Source organism: Thamnophis elegans, chromosome Z (assembly GCF_009769535.1).
Source record: "Thamnophis elegans isolate rThaEle1 chromosome Z, rThaEle1.pri, whole genome shotgun sequence".
In the NCBI taxonomy this organism is placed as follows: Eukaryota; Metazoa; Chordata; class Lepidosauria; order Squamata; family Colubridae; genus Thamnophis; species Thamnophis elegans.
The window spans coordinates 127,206,998-127,225,433 of record NC_045558.1 but is presented as its reverse complement, the minus strand read 5'-3'; the positions used below and the strand labels follow the sequence as shown (position 1 = coordinate 127,225,433).

At 45.8% G+C, this 18,436-nt stretch overlaps 1 protein-coding gene across 3 annotated transcripts in view; it reads right to left on the bottom strand.

The window, feature by feature from the left end:
* Window positions 1–2,148: 2,148 nt before the first annotated feature.
* LPCAT4 (lysophosphatidylcholine acyltransferase 4) overlaps window positions 2,149–18,436 on the bottom strand; it is a 52,779-nt gene continuing 36,491 nt past the window's right edge. For all 3 annotated transcript variants that reach the window (XM_032238183.1, XM_032238184.1, XM_032238186.1), the window contains exons 7-14: window positions 16,926–16,960; window positions 16,773–16,827; window positions 15,536–15,618; window positions 13,723–13,848; window positions 10,852–10,993; window positions 9,686–9,784; window positions 7,282–7,441; window positions 2,149–2,744 (exon numbers count right to left, since the gene is read on the bottom strand). In XM_032238183.1, coding sequence (XP_032094074.1) covers window positions 2,587–2,744; window positions 7,282–7,441; window positions 9,686–9,784; window positions 10,852–10,993; window positions 13,723–13,848; window positions 15,536–15,618; window positions 16,773–16,827; window positions 16,926–16,960 — 858 coding nt within the window. In that variant the 3' untranslated portion in view covers window positions 2,149–2,586. The remainder of the gene's footprint in view (window positions 2,745–7,281; window positions 7,442–9,685; window positions 9,785–10,851; window positions 10,994–13,722; window positions 13,849–15,535; window positions 15,619–16,772; window positions 16,828–16,925; window positions 16,961–18,436) is intronic.

Here is an 18,436-nt window from a genome sequence, read left to right as displayed (position 1 = left end):
ATTCAACCCAAGATTCCAGAATCCCATCATTGTTCAAAATAGGGCCAGGAAGATTGGTTGGTTTTTGCATTTTTCTAAAAAGTGCTTCTTTTGAAGAAGGATATCTCTCCCTCCCACCCATCCACCCCAGTTGTTCCTGCTTCTTAGCCAATTAAAAACAATTTTAAATCCTTCGGCTGTCTCTGCAGGAAGGAGTCAGAAGCCGTCTAATTTCTGCTAATTTCAGAGAGTAAAAAAAAATAAAAATGGTTTGGTCTTCCTACATCCATCTCGTACTGAACATGGGTGAACGGTGGATGGAAGAAAGGCTCAAACAAAAAGGAGAGAATGATTCCTGGCAAGTTGGAGAATGCAACAATGCTGATTTCATAAACTATTAGAAACACAAAGAGGGTAAAAAAGGGAGAAATAACAACTGTTAAAGAGAAAACCACGTTTTGTTGCTTTCAAATTTATGGGGCAGGAAAGGGGATTTTATAATTTGAGAAAGAATGAGGGTCTGCTTAGTATTTTTAGCACAGCAGCCTTTCCGAAACTCAGCGTTTCTAAGTGCAGTGGCTGGGGGTAAGGGGAGGAGTGGCCGGGGACAATGGATAAGGTGGTTATACCCACATGGAGGACAGCTAGATGAATGAGAGCAGCTTTATGGCTTCCAGGAATGGAACATTTGTGTTGGTTTGGGCAATTTAAAAAAAAGAAAAAAATAGTCCTTGAATAATATGGGAACATTTCAAGAAAAAGTAAATAAGGTATTTTCCAATAATCCCAAACTCTTGTCTTCTTGTTTTCCACCACAGCTATATTTCAATCTTTTCTGACCTAGGCCTCCTAAGAGCATGAACAAACTCCTTGTCCCAACAAAAAACCCTTTTATTAATTTACTGTGAATTCTGCTCATTCTCATTCAGCAAAGTTTTTAAAGGGAGTATTTAGAGTCACAGACCTTATCTGGCTTAGAGAACTGACAGGCCGATATCTGCAAAACCTGGCAAGGAGCCTCGGAGAGTCCCAAACCAATTAAGCGAACTAATTGTCTCCTGTAAACTCCACTCCCCTTTTGCTCTTCTTTTATTTCCTCTGGGAGGAGGCATTCATCATCCAACTGAGGCCTTACTCCTAAGTTGACCCCTGTTCTTTAGCTGTTCCCTTCATCTGGCAACTGCGCATGTGCACACAGGGAACAGGCTCCAGCTGTTCATCTGCCTCACTGATGTCTGGCTCTGAAGGCAGCTGATAACTGGCATATGGCTCTGGCCCCATCTCTGCCTGTGACACAGAGCCCTCATCAGAGCCTTCCCCAGACTCCAGGACTGGCCTGTGTCCCTTCCCAACCTCCTCACTGTCTGAATCTGCTGCCTATTCTGCTGGCGGACCACCATTAAGCAGGTCTGGACAGGAGGGGGGGGGGAGGAAGAGAGGTTTCTCCCTTCCCAATAAGTGAATTTTGAACAATGCCCCAGGATGTTATACAACTAGTCCTCGACTTACAACAGTTCATTTAGTGACTGTTTGAAGTTACAATGTCACAGAAAAAAATGTTTTTTGCAGTTACGACCTTGGCAGCACCCCCCCCCCCATGCCCACGTGATCAAAATTCAGATGCTTAACTGACTTGTATTTATGACAGTTGCAGTGTCCTGGGGTCACATGATCCCATTTTGCGACCTTCTGACAAGCAAAGTCAATGAGGAATCCAGATTCACTTAACAATCATGTTACAAACTTAAAAACTGCACCGATTCACTTATCAAAGGTGGCAGTAAAATGAGGCAAAATTAACTAAGCAACTGTCTTATTTAACAACCTGTGTGACTAATTTAACAACTGCAGTGATTCACTTCACAACTTTGGCATGAAAGGTCATAAAATGGGGCATAAAATTCACTTAACAAATGTCTCGCTTAGCAACAGAAGTTTTGGTCTCTCAATTGTGGTCATATTCCCATTGGTTAGGTAGTAGGGATGCTTTGCAATATTTAATCTCCTTTTGAAATCCTGAGTAGAATGAAAAATTCAGACTGCAAACAGTTGTCTCCGTATCAAACCCTTTTTTAAAAGAAAGAAAAGTCCAGGAACCATCTTTGTTTTAAAATGTAATACATATATATATATTTATTTATTTATATTTATTATAGAGATATAGATGTTTATCTTATATATAAAATAGCACTTTCTTATATTTTACAAAACAGAAAATGAAACCCCAAAAAACGATGCTTATCTCCTCCTTCGGTTCATCCTTCCTCTTGGTGAAAAGAAAACAAAACTCAACAACGTAAAGTAAAGGATAGGAGTAAATCCTAGCCCCTTGCCCTCCCCCAAACAAAACTCTAAAGTAAACCCAGAGAAGCCCCGATCTCCCCAAAAAACTGCGGCTGTGATTTCCCCATTTTCGTTTGCCCTGAGATGGGGAGGGGGGGGGAGAGGCCCCAATCCGCCTAACCACCCCGACAGCAGGGAGCAAGCAAGGAACGGGCTCTGTTGTGGCCAAAGGTGTGTGCGGCATGGCTGTGTGTCTGTGTGTATGTATGGAGGGTTGTTCTCATGGTTGTTGGATACACATGGCTTAAGAGGCAGGGGAGGGCTTCAGTCACCCTTGCTTTTGGGAGAAATGGCGGAGACACCATTAGCGTAAGTGGAGGCTTGGGCAGGCTTGGGGAGAGCGCAGGCTGGAGGGGGGTGCAGGTACGTGCTGAACAGACGGGCATAGTCAGGGTGATGGAGAGAGAAGTCCTGGAATTGACCTGGTTACAGAAAAGAAGAAAACAAATTGCATTGTTATAAAAAGGACCCATCACAGGTAGCATCGGCCACGGCCCATGATCGGACTGTGGCCCAGAGGTGGTAATCAGCAGGTTCTGACCAGTTCTGGCGAACCGGTAGCGGAAATTTCGAGTAGTTCAGAGAACCGGTAAATACCACCTCTGACTGGCCCCGCCTCCATCTATTCTCTGCCTCCCGAGTCCCAGCTGATTGGGAGGGAATGGAGATTTTGCAGTGTCCTTCCCCTGCGACGCCCACCAAGCCACGCCCACAGAACCATTGGAAAAAAACATTTGAACCCCACCACTGCTGTGGCCTATTGGCCACTGGGCCGCGTGAGTGCCTGGCCAGTGCACTGATGTATGTGTGCATGCGTGGCACGACAAAACCGCGGTCTACTAAAGCGCGCCCGATTAAAGCACGTACCTGACGTCATCAGCAGCGCGACAAATACGACCGCGGAGAAAAAAGGGCGCTTTAAAAAGCGCTTTTAAAGCAAGCCGATCACGTAAAGGTAAGGGTTAGGGTTAGGGTTAGGTTAAGGGTTAGGTTAAGGTTTAGCGTTAGGTTAAGGGTTAGGTTTAGGGTTAGGTTTAGGGTTAGGTTAAAGGTTAGGTTTAGGGTTAGGTTTAGGTTTGGGGGGGTTAGGTTTAGGTTTACGCGTTAATTTTAACTTTACCGCTCACAGCGTGCTGTTTTCGTCACGCTGTGATGATGTCAGGTACGCGGTTTCGTCGAGCGCGCTTTAGTCTACTGCGGTTTTGTGGTGGAACCGTGTGCATGCACACTCCCCACTTGCACTAGCATCACTGTGAGCACTATGGGCCCTAGTGTCAAAGCGATTTACAACACGGACACTGCTGTCGCCACAAGCATCACGTGGGTGCTCGCAGACCCTTTCACACATGCATGCATAAAGGCAACTGCCCACCCCCCTTTGAGCCACCAAACCAGAAAGATTGAGGAACTCGGCTTTAGATGACCAGAAGAAAGTCATAATTCCAAAAGGCAACCGGACATTCTTGGGTTTTTTTCCCCCCCCTTTCAAAGCGTTTTGCTCCTCATCCAAGAAGCTTCTTCAGTTCTAACTGACTGGTGGAGAATGGAAAGATTTACATTCTTTGCAGTCATCTGGCACTTAATTTTCATTGAGGACACTTGGGGGTTTATCTGTACCTTCAGGGTCACCTGAATCGGAGTTCAAATGGGTGTGGAAGACAGGAGATAGGTGTCCAGTTGTCTTTTGGGATAGCAACTTTGGGACAACCATGATCTACATCAGTGATCGCTAACCTTTTTGTCCTCACCTACCGAAAGCGCGCGCACACCCACACCCATAATGCAATGCATGCATGACACCCCCCCCCCCCCGCACATGTGTGCACGACACCACCACCACCCCGTGGCCCGTTTTGGGCCTAGCAAGCCTTGCTGAAGCCTCCTGGGACCAAACATGGGCAACGGGGAGGGCGCATCCCGTCAACTGTTTTGGGCCTAGCAGGCCTCACTGAAGCCTCCTGGGACCAAACAATGGGCCACAGGGGCAGGGTGTTGCACCCCCTGTCAACTGTTTTGGGCCTAGCAGGCCTCCCTGAGCCTCCTGGGACCAAACATGGGCCACGGGGCGGGCGTTGCACCCCCTGTCAACTGTTTTGGGCCTAGCAGGCCTCACTGAAGCCTCCTGGGACCAAACAATGGGCCACAGGGGCAGGGTGTTGCACCCCCTGTCAACTGTTTTGGGCCTAGCAGGCCTCCCTGAGCCTCCTGGGACCAAACATGGGCCACGGGGCGGGCGTTGCACCCCCTGTCAACTGTTTTGGGCCTAGCAGGCCTCACTGAAGCCTCCTGGGACCAAACAATGGGCCACAGGGGCAGGGTGTTGCACCCCCTGTCAACTGTTTTGGGCCTAGCAGGCCTTCCTGAAACCTCCTGGGACCAAACAATGGGCCAAAGGGGGGGGCACCCCCTGTCAACTGTTTTGGGCCTAGCAGGCCTCACTATAACCTCCTGGGACCAAACAATAGGCAACAGGGGGAGAGTGCTGAACGCCCTGTCAACTGTTTTGGGCCTAGCAGACCTCACTGAAGCCTCCTGGGAACATAAATGAGGGGGGGGCACTGCACCCCCCCACCACCCATTTTGGGCCTAGCAGGCCTTCCTGAACCAAAAATGGGGCACAGGGGAGTGACGCACCCCTCCCTGCTTACCCCCCACCCTCCACTCATGCATGCCTGACTCCCCCCCTCCCCCATACATGTGTGTGTTTTCCACATATGCGGCAGTGACTCGAAACAGCTGGCCAGCAGGAGGCACACAAACATGTGTGATGGAGCTAAGAAGTTTCCACGTGCCACAGGTTCGCCATCACGGACCTACATGATTGAGACTCTCCAAAGGCTTCTGAGCTCCAGAATGCTCTGCAGTTCCTATCGTAAGTGGCTTACCACTTGCACCGTTTTTCTAGGATGTGTTTTTGACTTCCTAGCCTAGAAATTATTATGTGGTTTTCCCCTCCAAGAAGGTCAAACACTTGCCCCCCACCACCACCACCGAGATCAGCCCAGATCACTAATGGGTTGGCCCAGGCAAAGATGCTACACATCCAGTTCAGCCCTTGCTGACTGCTTGGGTAGGTTTTATGACGACAATATGGAAGTGTGTTTTCCATCTGCTTTCTTCCAGGATGTTTTTCAGACTTCCCAGCCTAGCCTACGGCCCCGAGACATAGGAGCAGTCGTCTGTCCAACAACTTGGCCCTGCTGTTTATTGAGATCAGACCAACTCATTTAGATGTTGCTCCCTTAGGCTCACAGCCAGCTGACAACTGACTTTGGGCCAGTCCTCCTCTCTCAGTCCTTTGAAGAAGGCAAACAACTCCCAAAAATGTTGCCAAGAAAGCCACAGGGTTGTTCTGCAACCACCACTTTCTATGGGGCTTACATTTTAGAGCTCACATATGGATAGTTGTTTCTCTCCTTATGGGGTACCTTCCTTATTGCTTCCATGATTAGAGGCACAGGCAACCAGAGGCCATCTTTTTAATCTTAGATCTCCTACAGCCACAAGTAATGTGGCAATGATACTTCAGGGGTCATTAGTGTTCTCTGAACTTGATTGTTTTCTCGCAGACATTTTCTTACTCAAACTAGGTCACATCTGTTCTGACCCAGGCTTCCCCAAAAAGCACGAAGCAGATTCCTGGTCCCGAGAAAAGCCCTTTCATTAAACGAATGTGAATTCCTGTCATTTCACATTCAGCAAAGGCCTGGTGAACCGTCTTTCAAAGGTGAATTTATGACCACAGACCTTATCTAGCTTGGAAAGCTGCCATGGAAATATTTTCCAAATGCAGTGATGTGCAAGGAAAGACTTGGCACAGAGTCTCTGAGATTCATGGACAGATCTTCACACTCCTGAAACGAATGAATGAATGAATGGTTTCCTGCAAAAGCCTGCTCCCCTTTTGCTTCTCTTATTTCCTGTGGGAGGGACCATTGACCGACCACCTGTGCCTTTTCTCCCAAGTCAACCCTGATTTCTTAGCTGTTCTTTCTTTCTGGTAGCTCTGCGCATGTGCACACTGGGAACAGGCTCCAGCTGTTCCTCTGCCTCACTGATGTCTGACTCCGAAGGCAGCTAAGAACTGCCAGACGGCCTAGGCCCCATCTCTGCCTCCAACGCAGAGCCCACATCAGAGCCTTTCCCAGCCTCCAGGACTGGCCCATGTTCCTCCCCAACCTCCTCACCGTCCGACTTTGCTGCCAGCTCTGCTGGCTGCTCGTGGGCCACAACAACATCTAGTCTAGCTCTGATAATGTTACCTAGTTGGGTAAGGAACAGAAAACAATCAAGCTCAGAGAGCACCAAGGACCCCTCATTTTAACCCTGATATATGAATGTTTTCCTTTCATGATTCTTTCCTTTGGGTGATTGCTGAGGGTATTGAAAGACAAAATGAACATGCTAGGCTTAAAAGAGGCCAAGCAGGTGCATTTCTGCCCACATTTCCTTCTACACTGCAACCCAGATAACTGTAAATGAAAGAGTTGCCATTTCAACCTAGGAAGATGATCTTGGAGGTCTCCACGGCCTTCAGAAACAAGCTTTGGAGTGGGACATATGGCCTAGGAGCCCCCTGAAAATTTCTTATCCAAATCATGCTTCCCTCATGGTGCTTACATATTATATCAGTGGCCAGAAAACAAGAGTTTTCCTCTTTCTCAGCTTCCCATATCCCAGTGGTGGGTTCCTACCAGTTCGGCCAAACAGATAGTGGTTTGGTGGCCTCGGTTGCTGGAACCGGCAGCAACCCAGGCCTGTCACACCCCGAACTGGTTCTCCCAGCGGTGTCATAGGCACCGTCATCTTGTTTTTTGGTTCTGTGCATGTGCAGAAATTTTTTAATCATACTGTGCATGCACATACAGCGTGCATCAAGCTCACATGCACACACGGCGCGCACTTGAGCGAACCAGCAGTAATGCCTGCCGAAACCTTCTTCTCCCTGCCCCATCTCACCAAGGGTAAGCCCGTCCCGGCTGTGGTCCTCGGTGCAGAGTCGGCCATAGAGTTCAGTTCCGTCCACAACTGGAGTGCCCAGCAGGAGGCGTAAAATGGCACAGAATCCATCTTGGTGCAGACAAGAGTCTCCTGTCTTGGCCTCCACCTCTGAGAATAACTGGTTGACAGGAAAGATGCCAATAAATACACATATTAGCATTTCACTGTAATTTCTCTCTCTACACACACACACACACACACACACACACACACACACACACACACACACGTGTGTCTCTCTGTTATGTTCCAGAAAAACTCTGGAACGCCTTGAGCAATTTCAACTAAATTTGGTACAGATGACTTACACTCTGGAAAAAAAGTGTGAGGGTAAGACACCCCTAACACCCCTTGGGGGAGGGGGTGTTCTGTTACGATACAGCCTATTGTGCCTTAAAATGGCTTCTACTGTACTGCTTTAAAATGGCTTCTACTGTACTATCTTAAAATGACTTCTACTATACAGCGCTGTGGAGTTGCCATGGTAACGGCTTCACAATACTCCACAAGGGGGCTCCCTCTGGTAATGGGGGAAATCCATTAGAAATTAGGCTTGTGGTGGCACAGGGAAAACATTTTTGACGAAATCAACTGTCGCTCAAATCAGGGCTCAGAGAAGCTCTTTCCATTGTCTCTTCAGGAATTGTGGCGATGTTAATGGAGGGAGGGAGGACAGCCCATTCCGCACTTAGGTTGCCACTTGACATTGTCATTCCTGTCTAATTCAGGATTGGGATAAATAAATACCCAGGCAACACTGGGTTATCAGCTAGTTCCATATAAAGAAGAGTTTGACAAAGGAATGAAACTGAAACACATTTCACAAAAGGTATCTAGTTCTGATGTTCACCGCTCCATCTTCTTTAAATCTACAGTTCCTACTGATCTTTTCTTTTGATCTCTCTTCCATATCTTTGACCTTCTCACTGACAAAATACTCTGGCTGTCGGACTTCACTCGCCACCCAGAATTGGAACCACTCCAAGAAATTCACAAGAATCCAATACAAGTAGTCCTCAACTTACAACAGTTCAAAGTTACAACAGCATGGAAAAGAAGTGACATGACCATTTTTCACGCGACCGTTTTAGCATCCCTGTGGCCACACGATTTAAAATTCAGATGCTTGGCAGCTGACTCATATTTATGCCTGTTGCAGTGTCCTGGGGTCACGCAATCACCTTTCGCGACCTTCTGACAAGCAGGTTCAATGAGAAAGCCAGCCACTATAACCACAGTGTTACTAGCTTAACAACTGCAGCGATTCACTTAACAACTGTGGCCAGAAAGGTTGTAAAATGGGGCAAAACTCACTTAACAACTGTCTCATTTAGCCATAGAAATTTTGGGCTCAATTGAGGTCATAAGTTGAGGACTATCTGTAATTTCTGACGAGTGATGTTTACAAAATTAGCAAGCCGTAAGGAAAAATTTCTAGGAACTGCTGTGTTTGAAGAACAAGCTCTATTTAGAGAAACAGTATTCAGACCCTTCTGTATTTTTTTGTTCCTGCCCCTCCCTTTGCCACGAAAGAGCCAGAAGGGGCAGGGGAATTGCAATGGACAGGTTTGCTATCAATTATACTTCACTGACACTATGAGAACTCTCTCCTACACATGAGGGAAAGATCTTGAATTGAGCTTAACTCTTGAAAACTTTATGGACAGATCCCTGTAATTTTCTTAACAGCAACATGAAAGTGGCTTGATACCAGGGGTGAAATGCTACTGGTTCGAACCAGTTCAGCCGAACTGGTAGTAACAAATGCTACCGGTTCGGGCGAACTAGTATTTCCAACGGTCAGCTGTGAGGCGCAATTTATATTAGCTAGGATTGTCAGATTTCCTGCTTTCTAGCTAATCTATGTAAATCGTGTGGTACAGCTGATCATCAGAAATACTGCAGATCCCCCCTCCCTCGATAGCAGGCGCGTTTGGTAGCAGGCTCCGCCCACCCAGTCGGACATCGTCACGTTGTTTTTGATGATCTGTGCATGCACGGAAGGTCCTGCGCATGTATGGAAGTGGCGCATGCCCTCACATTTGCAAACCAGTAGCAAAGGTAAGTTGATTTCACCCCTGCTTAATAGCTATGGAGATTCTCAAGAATCTCCATAGTCATCCCTGCTGACTAGGAAATTCTGGGAGTTGAAGTCCTCACACCTTCAAGATGCCATGATTTTATTTATTTATTTTATTTATTTATTAAATCGATTTATAAGCCGCCCAATCCCAGAGGATTGAGAATCACAGAGTTAGTACTTAGATGGGGAGTACCTGGACATGCCAGGGTTACCCTAGAAAGTTAAAAAAAAGTGCCGAAAAAGTTTCCTCAGCCCCTCAAAGCTAATCAGAGCCATTACCTCAAAAGCCCGACGTGTCAATTGCTGTGGGTCATGTTCTCCCCGTAGAGCTTCTAGGGCTAAGGCCACTTCCCGGGCATCCATGTTTCCGTTGGAATCCTGGGAATCAAAGCAGGACGTATGAAAGAGTTGCTTAAGTGCATGTTCTGACCGAAACTTCCCAAGAGCATGAAGCAAGCTCCTGGTCCGGACAAAAACACTTTATTAATTTACCATGAATTCTGCTCATTCACATCCAGCAAAGACTTTCAAGGGAGGATTTACAGTCACAGACCTTATCTGGCTTGGAGAGCTGAGAGGCCGATATCTGCAAAACTGGGACAGGAGCCTCCGAAAGTCAGGAACCAATTAAGTGAACTAATTGTCTCCTGCAAATTCCCCCTTCTTTCTCTTTTATTTCCTCTGGGAGGGGATATTCATTGTCTGGCCTTCCTCCCAAGTCGACCCTTGTTCTTTAGCTGTTCCCTCCATCTGGCAACTCTGTGCATGTGCACACTGGGAACAGGCTCCAACTGTTTGTCTGCCTCACTGCTGTCTGACTCTGAAGGCAGCTAATAACTGGCACAGGGCTCTGCTCTCATCTCTGCCTCCGACACAGGTCCCTCATCAGAGTCTTCCCCAGACTCCAGGACTGGCCCATCTTCCTCTCCAATCTCCTCACTGTCCAAATCTGCTGCCAGCTCTGCTGGCCACTGGCAGGCCACAACAGTGCGAATAAAGAAAGCACTCTAGTCTATGCACGCAGTACAGATAGTCCTCAACTTAAAACAGTTCATTCAATGACTGTTTGAAGTTATAAAACAACTGAAAAAGTGAGTTATGACCTTTTTCACACTTATGACCATTTTTTCACACTTATGACTATCACAGTATCCCCATAGTTGCGTGATTTACATTCTGATGCTTGACCACTGCTTCCTAATTACGATGGTTGCAGTGTCCCCAGGTCATGGGGACTTCTTTTGCGACCTTCTGACAAGCAAGGTCAATGGGGAAGACAGTTTCACTTAACGACCGTGTTACTAACTGAATAATCGCAGCGATTCACTTAACCACGGTGGCAAGCCAGTTTGTAAAATGGAGCAAAACTCAACTTAATCCACAGAAATGTTAATCTCCCTTGTGGTCATAAGTCTACTTGTACCCCACTTCCTGTTCTAGCTTACCTGCTGGAAATAGACGCAGATCTCTTCCACAGCTTTAGGGCAGGCCAGTCCCAGCCAGTGGGCAAGCTCACTTGGTCCCACTTGCCCTGAAGTGCCGAAAGGAAACACATCCAAATTGTGTTTGATCCCCTCCGTTAGGCATCTGTTGATTGAGATATTTGCAAAGATGAAAAGGAGCGAGGGCAGGAAAGTTTGTCAGTCCTCTTAATAGTATCCGCCACAAGAGGCCTCTGTCAGGTGCAAGAAACCAGGAGGTGGGGTAGTGTTGGAAAATACTACGAGTTTATTTCATGTTACCTTACCTTAATTGGATCAACTAATAGTCAAAACATATTGGCACAAGGTAAAAGTCAATGGAATTCACCAGGCCTGGACTAAGGTTGCTTGTGGCTACATAAGGATTCTAAACTGATGACATGTTTGACACCTCCTCCCCTCCTCGGGCTCAGCCTGCTCATTTCCTACATCATCCACGCTTTCTTCTGTATAAACAATACGTTTATTGAATATTGTGACACACAGTGGTGGGATTCAGCCAGTTTGCAGCTATTCAGGAGAACCGGTTGATAACTTTGTAAGCAGTTCAGAGAACCAGTTGTTGGAAGAAATCTCACTTTGTTTTTTTCCCCCCCTTTACAGGGCTAATCCTGTAGGCAGGAAGGAAACATTCTGGTGTTGTTTCTAGCCTAATCTTTATTGCCCTGCTTATAGAAACTGCCTCCGTGGTTAACCCTTATTACATTCTAACAGCTAAGCTGAAGCGCCCATTGACCTGAGTGACGTTGAGATGGCCACACCCACCCAGTCACATGACCACTGAGCCTCGCCTACCCAGCTGGTCATCAGGGCAGAGAACCGATTGTTAAATTATTTGAATCCACCACTGGCGACACAAATATTTCTCTTTTTATATCTATTGTGAACAGAAAAGCATGGGGTGTGTTGCATGCACTCAATTCTGTGATGTGACCAGAACGTAGGGGAGATGTACTGGGGGAATTTGGTGGGGGCACTGTTTTCTCTCAATCCCTGAGCCATTTTTTGAACTCAGTCTTTCTTTGGGGGTGGGGGTTTCTCTCCCACAGAGAGCGTCTTCCTATTCTCTTTGGATTTTTTGAGAGTTACTATGGTAACAAACAATCAGAATTATAACTTAGTTAATTGATTTCTTTCCAAAATACCCTGTTTCCCTGAAAATAAGACCTCTCTGGATAATAAGTCCAATCGGGCTTTTGAGCACATGTGCTAAAATAAGCCCTCCCCCCAAAAATAAGCTCTCCCCAAAATATTGCAACAGATCAGCAGCCATGAGGTGACCAAGCTCACCGCCTCCTGCACCTCAAAAATAATAAGACCTCCCTGAAAATAAGGCCAAGTGTTTATTTCGGGGGTCAAAAGAAAATAATGTCTTATTTTTCAGGAACACAGTATTTTGAGGTAGGAAAGAATAAAAGGAAAAATAATAATACAATATAATACAATGTAATACAATATATAATGATAACAGATTTTCTGGAACTCTTAACAAACAAAAATGCAAATTAGCTTACTGGAATAGAATGAATTTACATATTACTGATGAGAAAGGAGCAGGGTAGAAAATAAATTTTACATTTATTTATTTTACATTTTTACACTGCCCTCTTGGGCAAGTTGGCAAGCATTCCTTCATTTTAGTGGAATTGTATTCGTTTTTTTCCACAGCCGTAAAGCTGAACCCCGATTTACTTAACCGTGTTTTCTTCAATTATCCCTATAAGCTACCTTGAGTGATAGACTACTCTATCTGTCTGTCTGTCTGTCTGTCTGTCTGTCTGTCTGTCTGTCTGTCTATCTATCTATCTATCTATCTATCTATCTATCTATCTATCTAGAATTTTCAATGTAGTAACAATATACAAAACAAAAGCGTAGAAGAAAGAAAGAAAGAAAGAAAGAAAGAAAGAAGAAGGGAGGGGTGGAGGAGGAAAGAATGAAGGAAGGAAGGAAGAAGAGAAGGAAGGAAAGACACAGACAGAAAGAAAAAGAGGATGGAAGGGGGGAAGGAAGAGAAAGAAGAAAGGAAGGAGGGAAAGAAAGAGGGAGGGAGGGAGGAAAGGAAAGAAGGAATGGAGAAGGGAAGGAAGACATACAGAAATAAAGAGAGGGAGGGAGGAAAGGAAGGAAGGGAGGAGGAAGGGAGGAGGAAAAGGGAGGGAAGGAAGAAAGGAAGGAAGGAGGAAAAGAAAGGAGGGGGGAGAAAGAAGGAAGAAAGGAGGGAGGGTGAAGGAAGGGAAGGTAGAAAGGAAGGGAGGAGGGAAAGAAAGAAGGGGAGGGGGAAGGAAGGAAAATAAAGGAGGGAGAGAGGGGGAAGGAAGAGAAGGAAATGAAGGAAGGAAGGAAGGAAGGAAGAGGGAGAAAGGAAGGAAAGACAGACAAAAAGGAAGGAAAGGAATGAACAAAAGAAAGAGGGAGGGACGGGGAAGGAAGGAAGGAAGGAAAGAAAGAAAAACATAAAATTGATTTTCCAGTGTGCTTCCTAATATTAAGTGGAATATAACTGGAAATTATAAACCCACCAACCTGGACAATTTTGGTTCTTTCCCAGGTGTCCTTCCACTCCTACCTAATCTTCTGCTCACAAGTGGACCTTGTGCCAATGATTATGCTATGCTGGTCAATTTCTGTTCCCCTAACATCATATCCTTCCTCCATCATTAGATTTCCAAGAACAAAAACAGTACCTCTTCTCCTTCCTAATAGCAGGACCCATTATAATCTATCAAAAGAGGCCTGCCTTGTCTTGTGGCATCCAAGTTGAATGAAGGATGAGATTCAACCATTGTTTTCATCCACCAAAGCTCTTTCCTTGTCCTGGTAAACCTCTCTCACCTGGCTTTCCGAATGGCCTTCCCCAGTTCCCAGATGCGTGGCTCCAAAGCTACCCTCAAGCGCCCTACAACAGTCACTGGAAGGTTGCCCACAAATTCACATTCTGTGGCAGGGATCCCCAGGGCTCTGTTTAAAAAAAGGAAACAACATAAGGACAAGGAGAGTTTTATGGGGAAACACAGATTGATCAAGCAAGGGAAGAAATGGCTTATCCGTGTGCACCAAGAATCAGGCTTCCAACTGCAGTATTCTCCCATTAAAGGTAAAGGTTCCCCTCGCACATATTCTTTTAAAAAGTTTTTTTTTAATCCCTTACATACAATTACAGGTATACATTCATATAGTTATTTTTCTGATTTATATCTATCACTTTTAAACATTTATTTTTCCATATAAAAAGTTAAAGTATACATTTGGAGTTGTATAAAGAGCCAAGGTGGCGCAGTGGTTAAATGCAGCACTGCAGGCTACTGCTAGATCAGCAGTTCAGCGGTTCAAATCTCACCGGCTAGGGGTTGACTCAGCCTTCCATCCTTCCGAGGTGGGTGAAATGAGGACCCGGATTGTTGTTGGGGGCAATATGCTGACTCTCTGTAAACCGCTTAGAGAGGGCTGAAAGCCCTATGAAGCGGTATATAAGTCTACTGCTATTGCTATTGCTATTTGGAGTTGCTTTGCTTACCATCCTCTACACCAGTGGTCTCCAACCTTGGCAACTTTAAGACTTGTGGACTTCAACTGAGGAACTCTGGGAGTTGAAGTCCGCAAGTCTTAAAGTTGCCAAGGTTGGAGACCACTGCCCTACACCTACAGTATTTTGTATTATCACCACCCTATTTTTCCTTTCTTTTCTCCCTTGCTCCATTCTCTACTTCCTCCCTTCTCTCCTTCCCTTTCCTTCTTCCCCGTCCTCTCCCCTACTTCTCTCTTCTCCTTCCTACCCTCTCTCCTATTTCTGTCTCTCCATGGCTTCCTCTCCTTTCCTCTTTTTCTTTCCCTCTCTTTTCTCTCTTCCTTTCCTTTTCTATTATTGTGGTTATCTCTTTTCAACTGGTGTATTCCCGGGATGGTATTCCTGCAAGCCCGCTTATAATTTTATACTTATCCTTTCTCCTGTTCCCCTCTCACATATGTGCTAGTCACTCCTGACTCTAGGGGGCGGTGCTCATCTCTGTTTCAAAGCCGAAGAGCCAGCGTTGTCCGAAGACGTCTCTGTGGTCATGTGGCTGGCATGACTAAATGCTGAAGGCTCACAGAGCGCTGTTACCTTCCCACCAAAGATGGTTCCTATTTTTCTACTTGCATTTTTTACATGCTTTCGAACTTCTAGGTTGGCAGACGCTGGGACAAGTAACAGGAGCTCACTCCATTACGCAGCGCGAGGGATTCGAACCACCAACCTTTCTGATCACAAGCTCAGCATCTTAGTCCCTGAGCCACATCTCATTCCAGAGAATGAATGTTGGCTTCTAGTCTCTTGCTGAGATCATCAAGGACCCCAAACTAGCATCCTACAGATCAGATTCAAAGCCTAGCAAGAAACCTCTGCATTGATGGATTTTGCCATAAATATTAATGAACTGGCCAATTCCTCTAGTCTGGTCAATTTATCAAGAGACTTAGGCCTTCTCTTCTATGAATTCAGTTTTTTCCGTGTGCCATCTCAAGTTTTCAGAGTTCAGTTTCAGCAACACACAGAACCTGGACCCCAAACCAGTCCCAACATCTTCTGACCATTTCTTATAAGGTTGAGCCTATCCTTCCTCCTGTTGCACCCCAAACTCCCAGTTTACAAAAAGCATTTCCCACTCACTTGGCCATCACTTTCTGGACATTGTTAGCATATAGTGTAGGGTTCACAGCCTCTTCCGGGCTGGGTTGGTAAACTGGGAGAAACTAGAAAGGAAGAGAAAAATCAGAATTAAAGTAAACTTTATACTATGCACAAGCTGGGATCGTCAAGACAATGGCATCAACTTTAAGATAAATTGTAGGCCAATATGAAGACTAGGACCTGAGTACCCAAATCTACATGAAATTGTAATTTTTTTATATGGCAGAAAGGAGAAATTTCCCATCGACTGTTTTTGAGAGTGGGTCCCCAACACACCATTCAAAGCCAAAGTGTGATCTGAGCTCCAGAAAAAAATTGTACCGTATTTTTCAGAGTATAAAATGCTCTGATGTATAAGATACATCTAGCTTTTGGGGAGGAAAACAAAAACAATTTTTTGCCTCTGCCTGTCAGCAACTTGCCTCCTTGTAGCAAAAAGCAAACAGCCTGTTTCAGTTTCAGCACAGCCTGATTAGTACAAGAAAAAAAATCTGCCTTTATTTCCCAGCAATTTGCTTCCTTGCAGCAAATGGCAAACAGCCTATTTCAGTTTCACACAGCCTGATTAGCACAAGCAGCTGATTGTCAGTTAAATTGGCATCCCAATGATCAGCTGTTTCAGGCTGCAGGGATTGCCACTGCCTATCGCTGCGTCCGTATGTCCCATTTTCAGCCTCCATGTGCCCCATTTTTCAGCTCCATGTGTCCCATTTTCCACCCGTTCCAGGCGGTGGGGATCAGAATGGATGGAAAATGGGGCACATGGAGGCCAAAAACAAGACACGCAGAGGCCAAAAATGGGATGCGAGGCCAAAAATGAGGAGTGCGGAGATAGCAATAGGCAATGGCAATCCCTGCAGCCTGAAACAGCTGATAGTCGGGAGGCTGATCCAACTGACAATCAGTTGCTTGTACTAATCAGGCTGTGCTGAAGCTGAAACAGGCTGCTTGCTGTTTGCGGCAAATTGCTGAGAGGCAGAGGCCAAAGGGTGGGGGCCAGTAGATGGGTGGGGCTACATTTGGTGTATAAGACTCACCCAAATTTTCACCCCTCTTTTAGGGGGGGAAAGTGCATCTTATACTCCGAAAAACACAGTACGTTCTGCAAATAAAACACAACTTTGAACCAAGTACAGTTCAGTGCTGTGAGGCTGAAAAGGCACCAACGGATCACCCCAGAAGTAATTATCACAATCTCCCCTCTTTTTCTTCTTACCTCTACTTCTACAGTCGTTGCAGGCTGAGATGCAGTCAACCAGATGACTTTTAACCTGGAACAAGAAATGGAAAATGAATCAGACTTGGTCTTGCTGGCAAGGCGAATACATATAACCAGCCACTATTATAAAAACCATTATTAGGAACTTACACTCCGGGTCCTCTCCATGCCCAGGTGGTTGAATCCTGTAAAAAAAAAGAGTGAAAAGATTTGGTTTTATCTAACAAAGTAGCATGGTCCATAAGGGGCCACCATAATATAATGAGTCCATAATGGTCCATAATAGCAATAGCACTTATATACCGCTTCATAGTGCTTTACAGCCCTCTCTAAGCAGTTTGCAGAGTCAGCCTATTGCCCCCCAACAACCTGGATCCTCATTTTACTGATCTTGGATGGATGGAAGGTTGAGTCAACCTTGAGCCTGGTGAGATTCGATCTGCCAAACTGCTGGCAGCTGGTGATCAGCAGAAGTAGCCTGCCATACAGCACTCTAACCACTGTACCGCCGCAGCTCATAAGAGAGGTCCATATAATCCCTAAGAAGGCTCCACACCCATTTGCACTACTCAGGTGACCCCGAGGGCGCAGAAAAACCTCCAAGGGCTCTTCAGCTGCTTTTCCATTGCCATTTTATAAGCCTTAATAATAAGTTAGACACTGTGTTCTCACCCGGCTCAACCAGACACAACAGACCCTCTGAATTTATCTCAAAGATTCCTTTAATTAGGAGTGCCAGCAACCTCAGCAAAACATTTCTCTCTCACTGCAGGCTAACAAGTCCAGATGGAATAGTTGTCTTCCATGTCAATTCATCTCTGCCCCCTGCCTTTTATCCCCAGAGGTATGGTGGGGCTTTGCTAGCAGCAGTGGCTCTTCCTTCCCCAGGACCGGCCCACGGATTTCCACTGTTCTCCTTCCCTCTGCCTTTTGCGCATCCGTGCGTCAGACACTGGATCCAGCTGTTTCTCTTCTTCCTCATCAGCCACCTCCAGACCTGGAGGCTATTAATTCTCCATCTGAGGGCTGATGGACAGCCCAGGCTCTGCTTCTGTCATCTCTATCTCTGCCAGCTCCATTCCTTCTTCTCCCTCTGAGTTCTCAGGTTGCCTCAAGACTGGCCCTGACTTCCATTAATGCTCCTGCTCTGATTGTAGCCAACAGGCCACAACACACTGATCTAACTTAGTATCTATGGAGATTCTGTCATCCAGGTCATGGTTGCCCCAAAGGTGCTTTTTCATGAGGCAACTGGACTTTCTGGTCTTCAAAAAAAAAAAAAAAAAAAAAACACCCAGAAAGTCTTGAAAAAACACCTTTGGGACAATCTAGCTTCACATTTACTTAGACAAGCCAGCTTCAAAAAAAGTAGACAAAAAATTACTCAGCCAGCTCTTTCTGACATCAGGTACATATAGTCCTCAACTTAAAACCATTCATCGAGCAACATTTCAAAAGTTACAACAGCATCAACGAGAGTAATTTGCAATTGATATTCGTACATATGACCGTTGCAGAGTCCCCATGGTTGTTATGCGATCGAAATTCAAGGGCTTGGCAACTGGCAGGTATTTATGATAGTTTCTGCAAGGTCATGTGGCCTTCGCTGATGGCTTCGAACAGGCAAAGCCCCTTTGGAGGTGAGGGCCAAATCGCTTAAT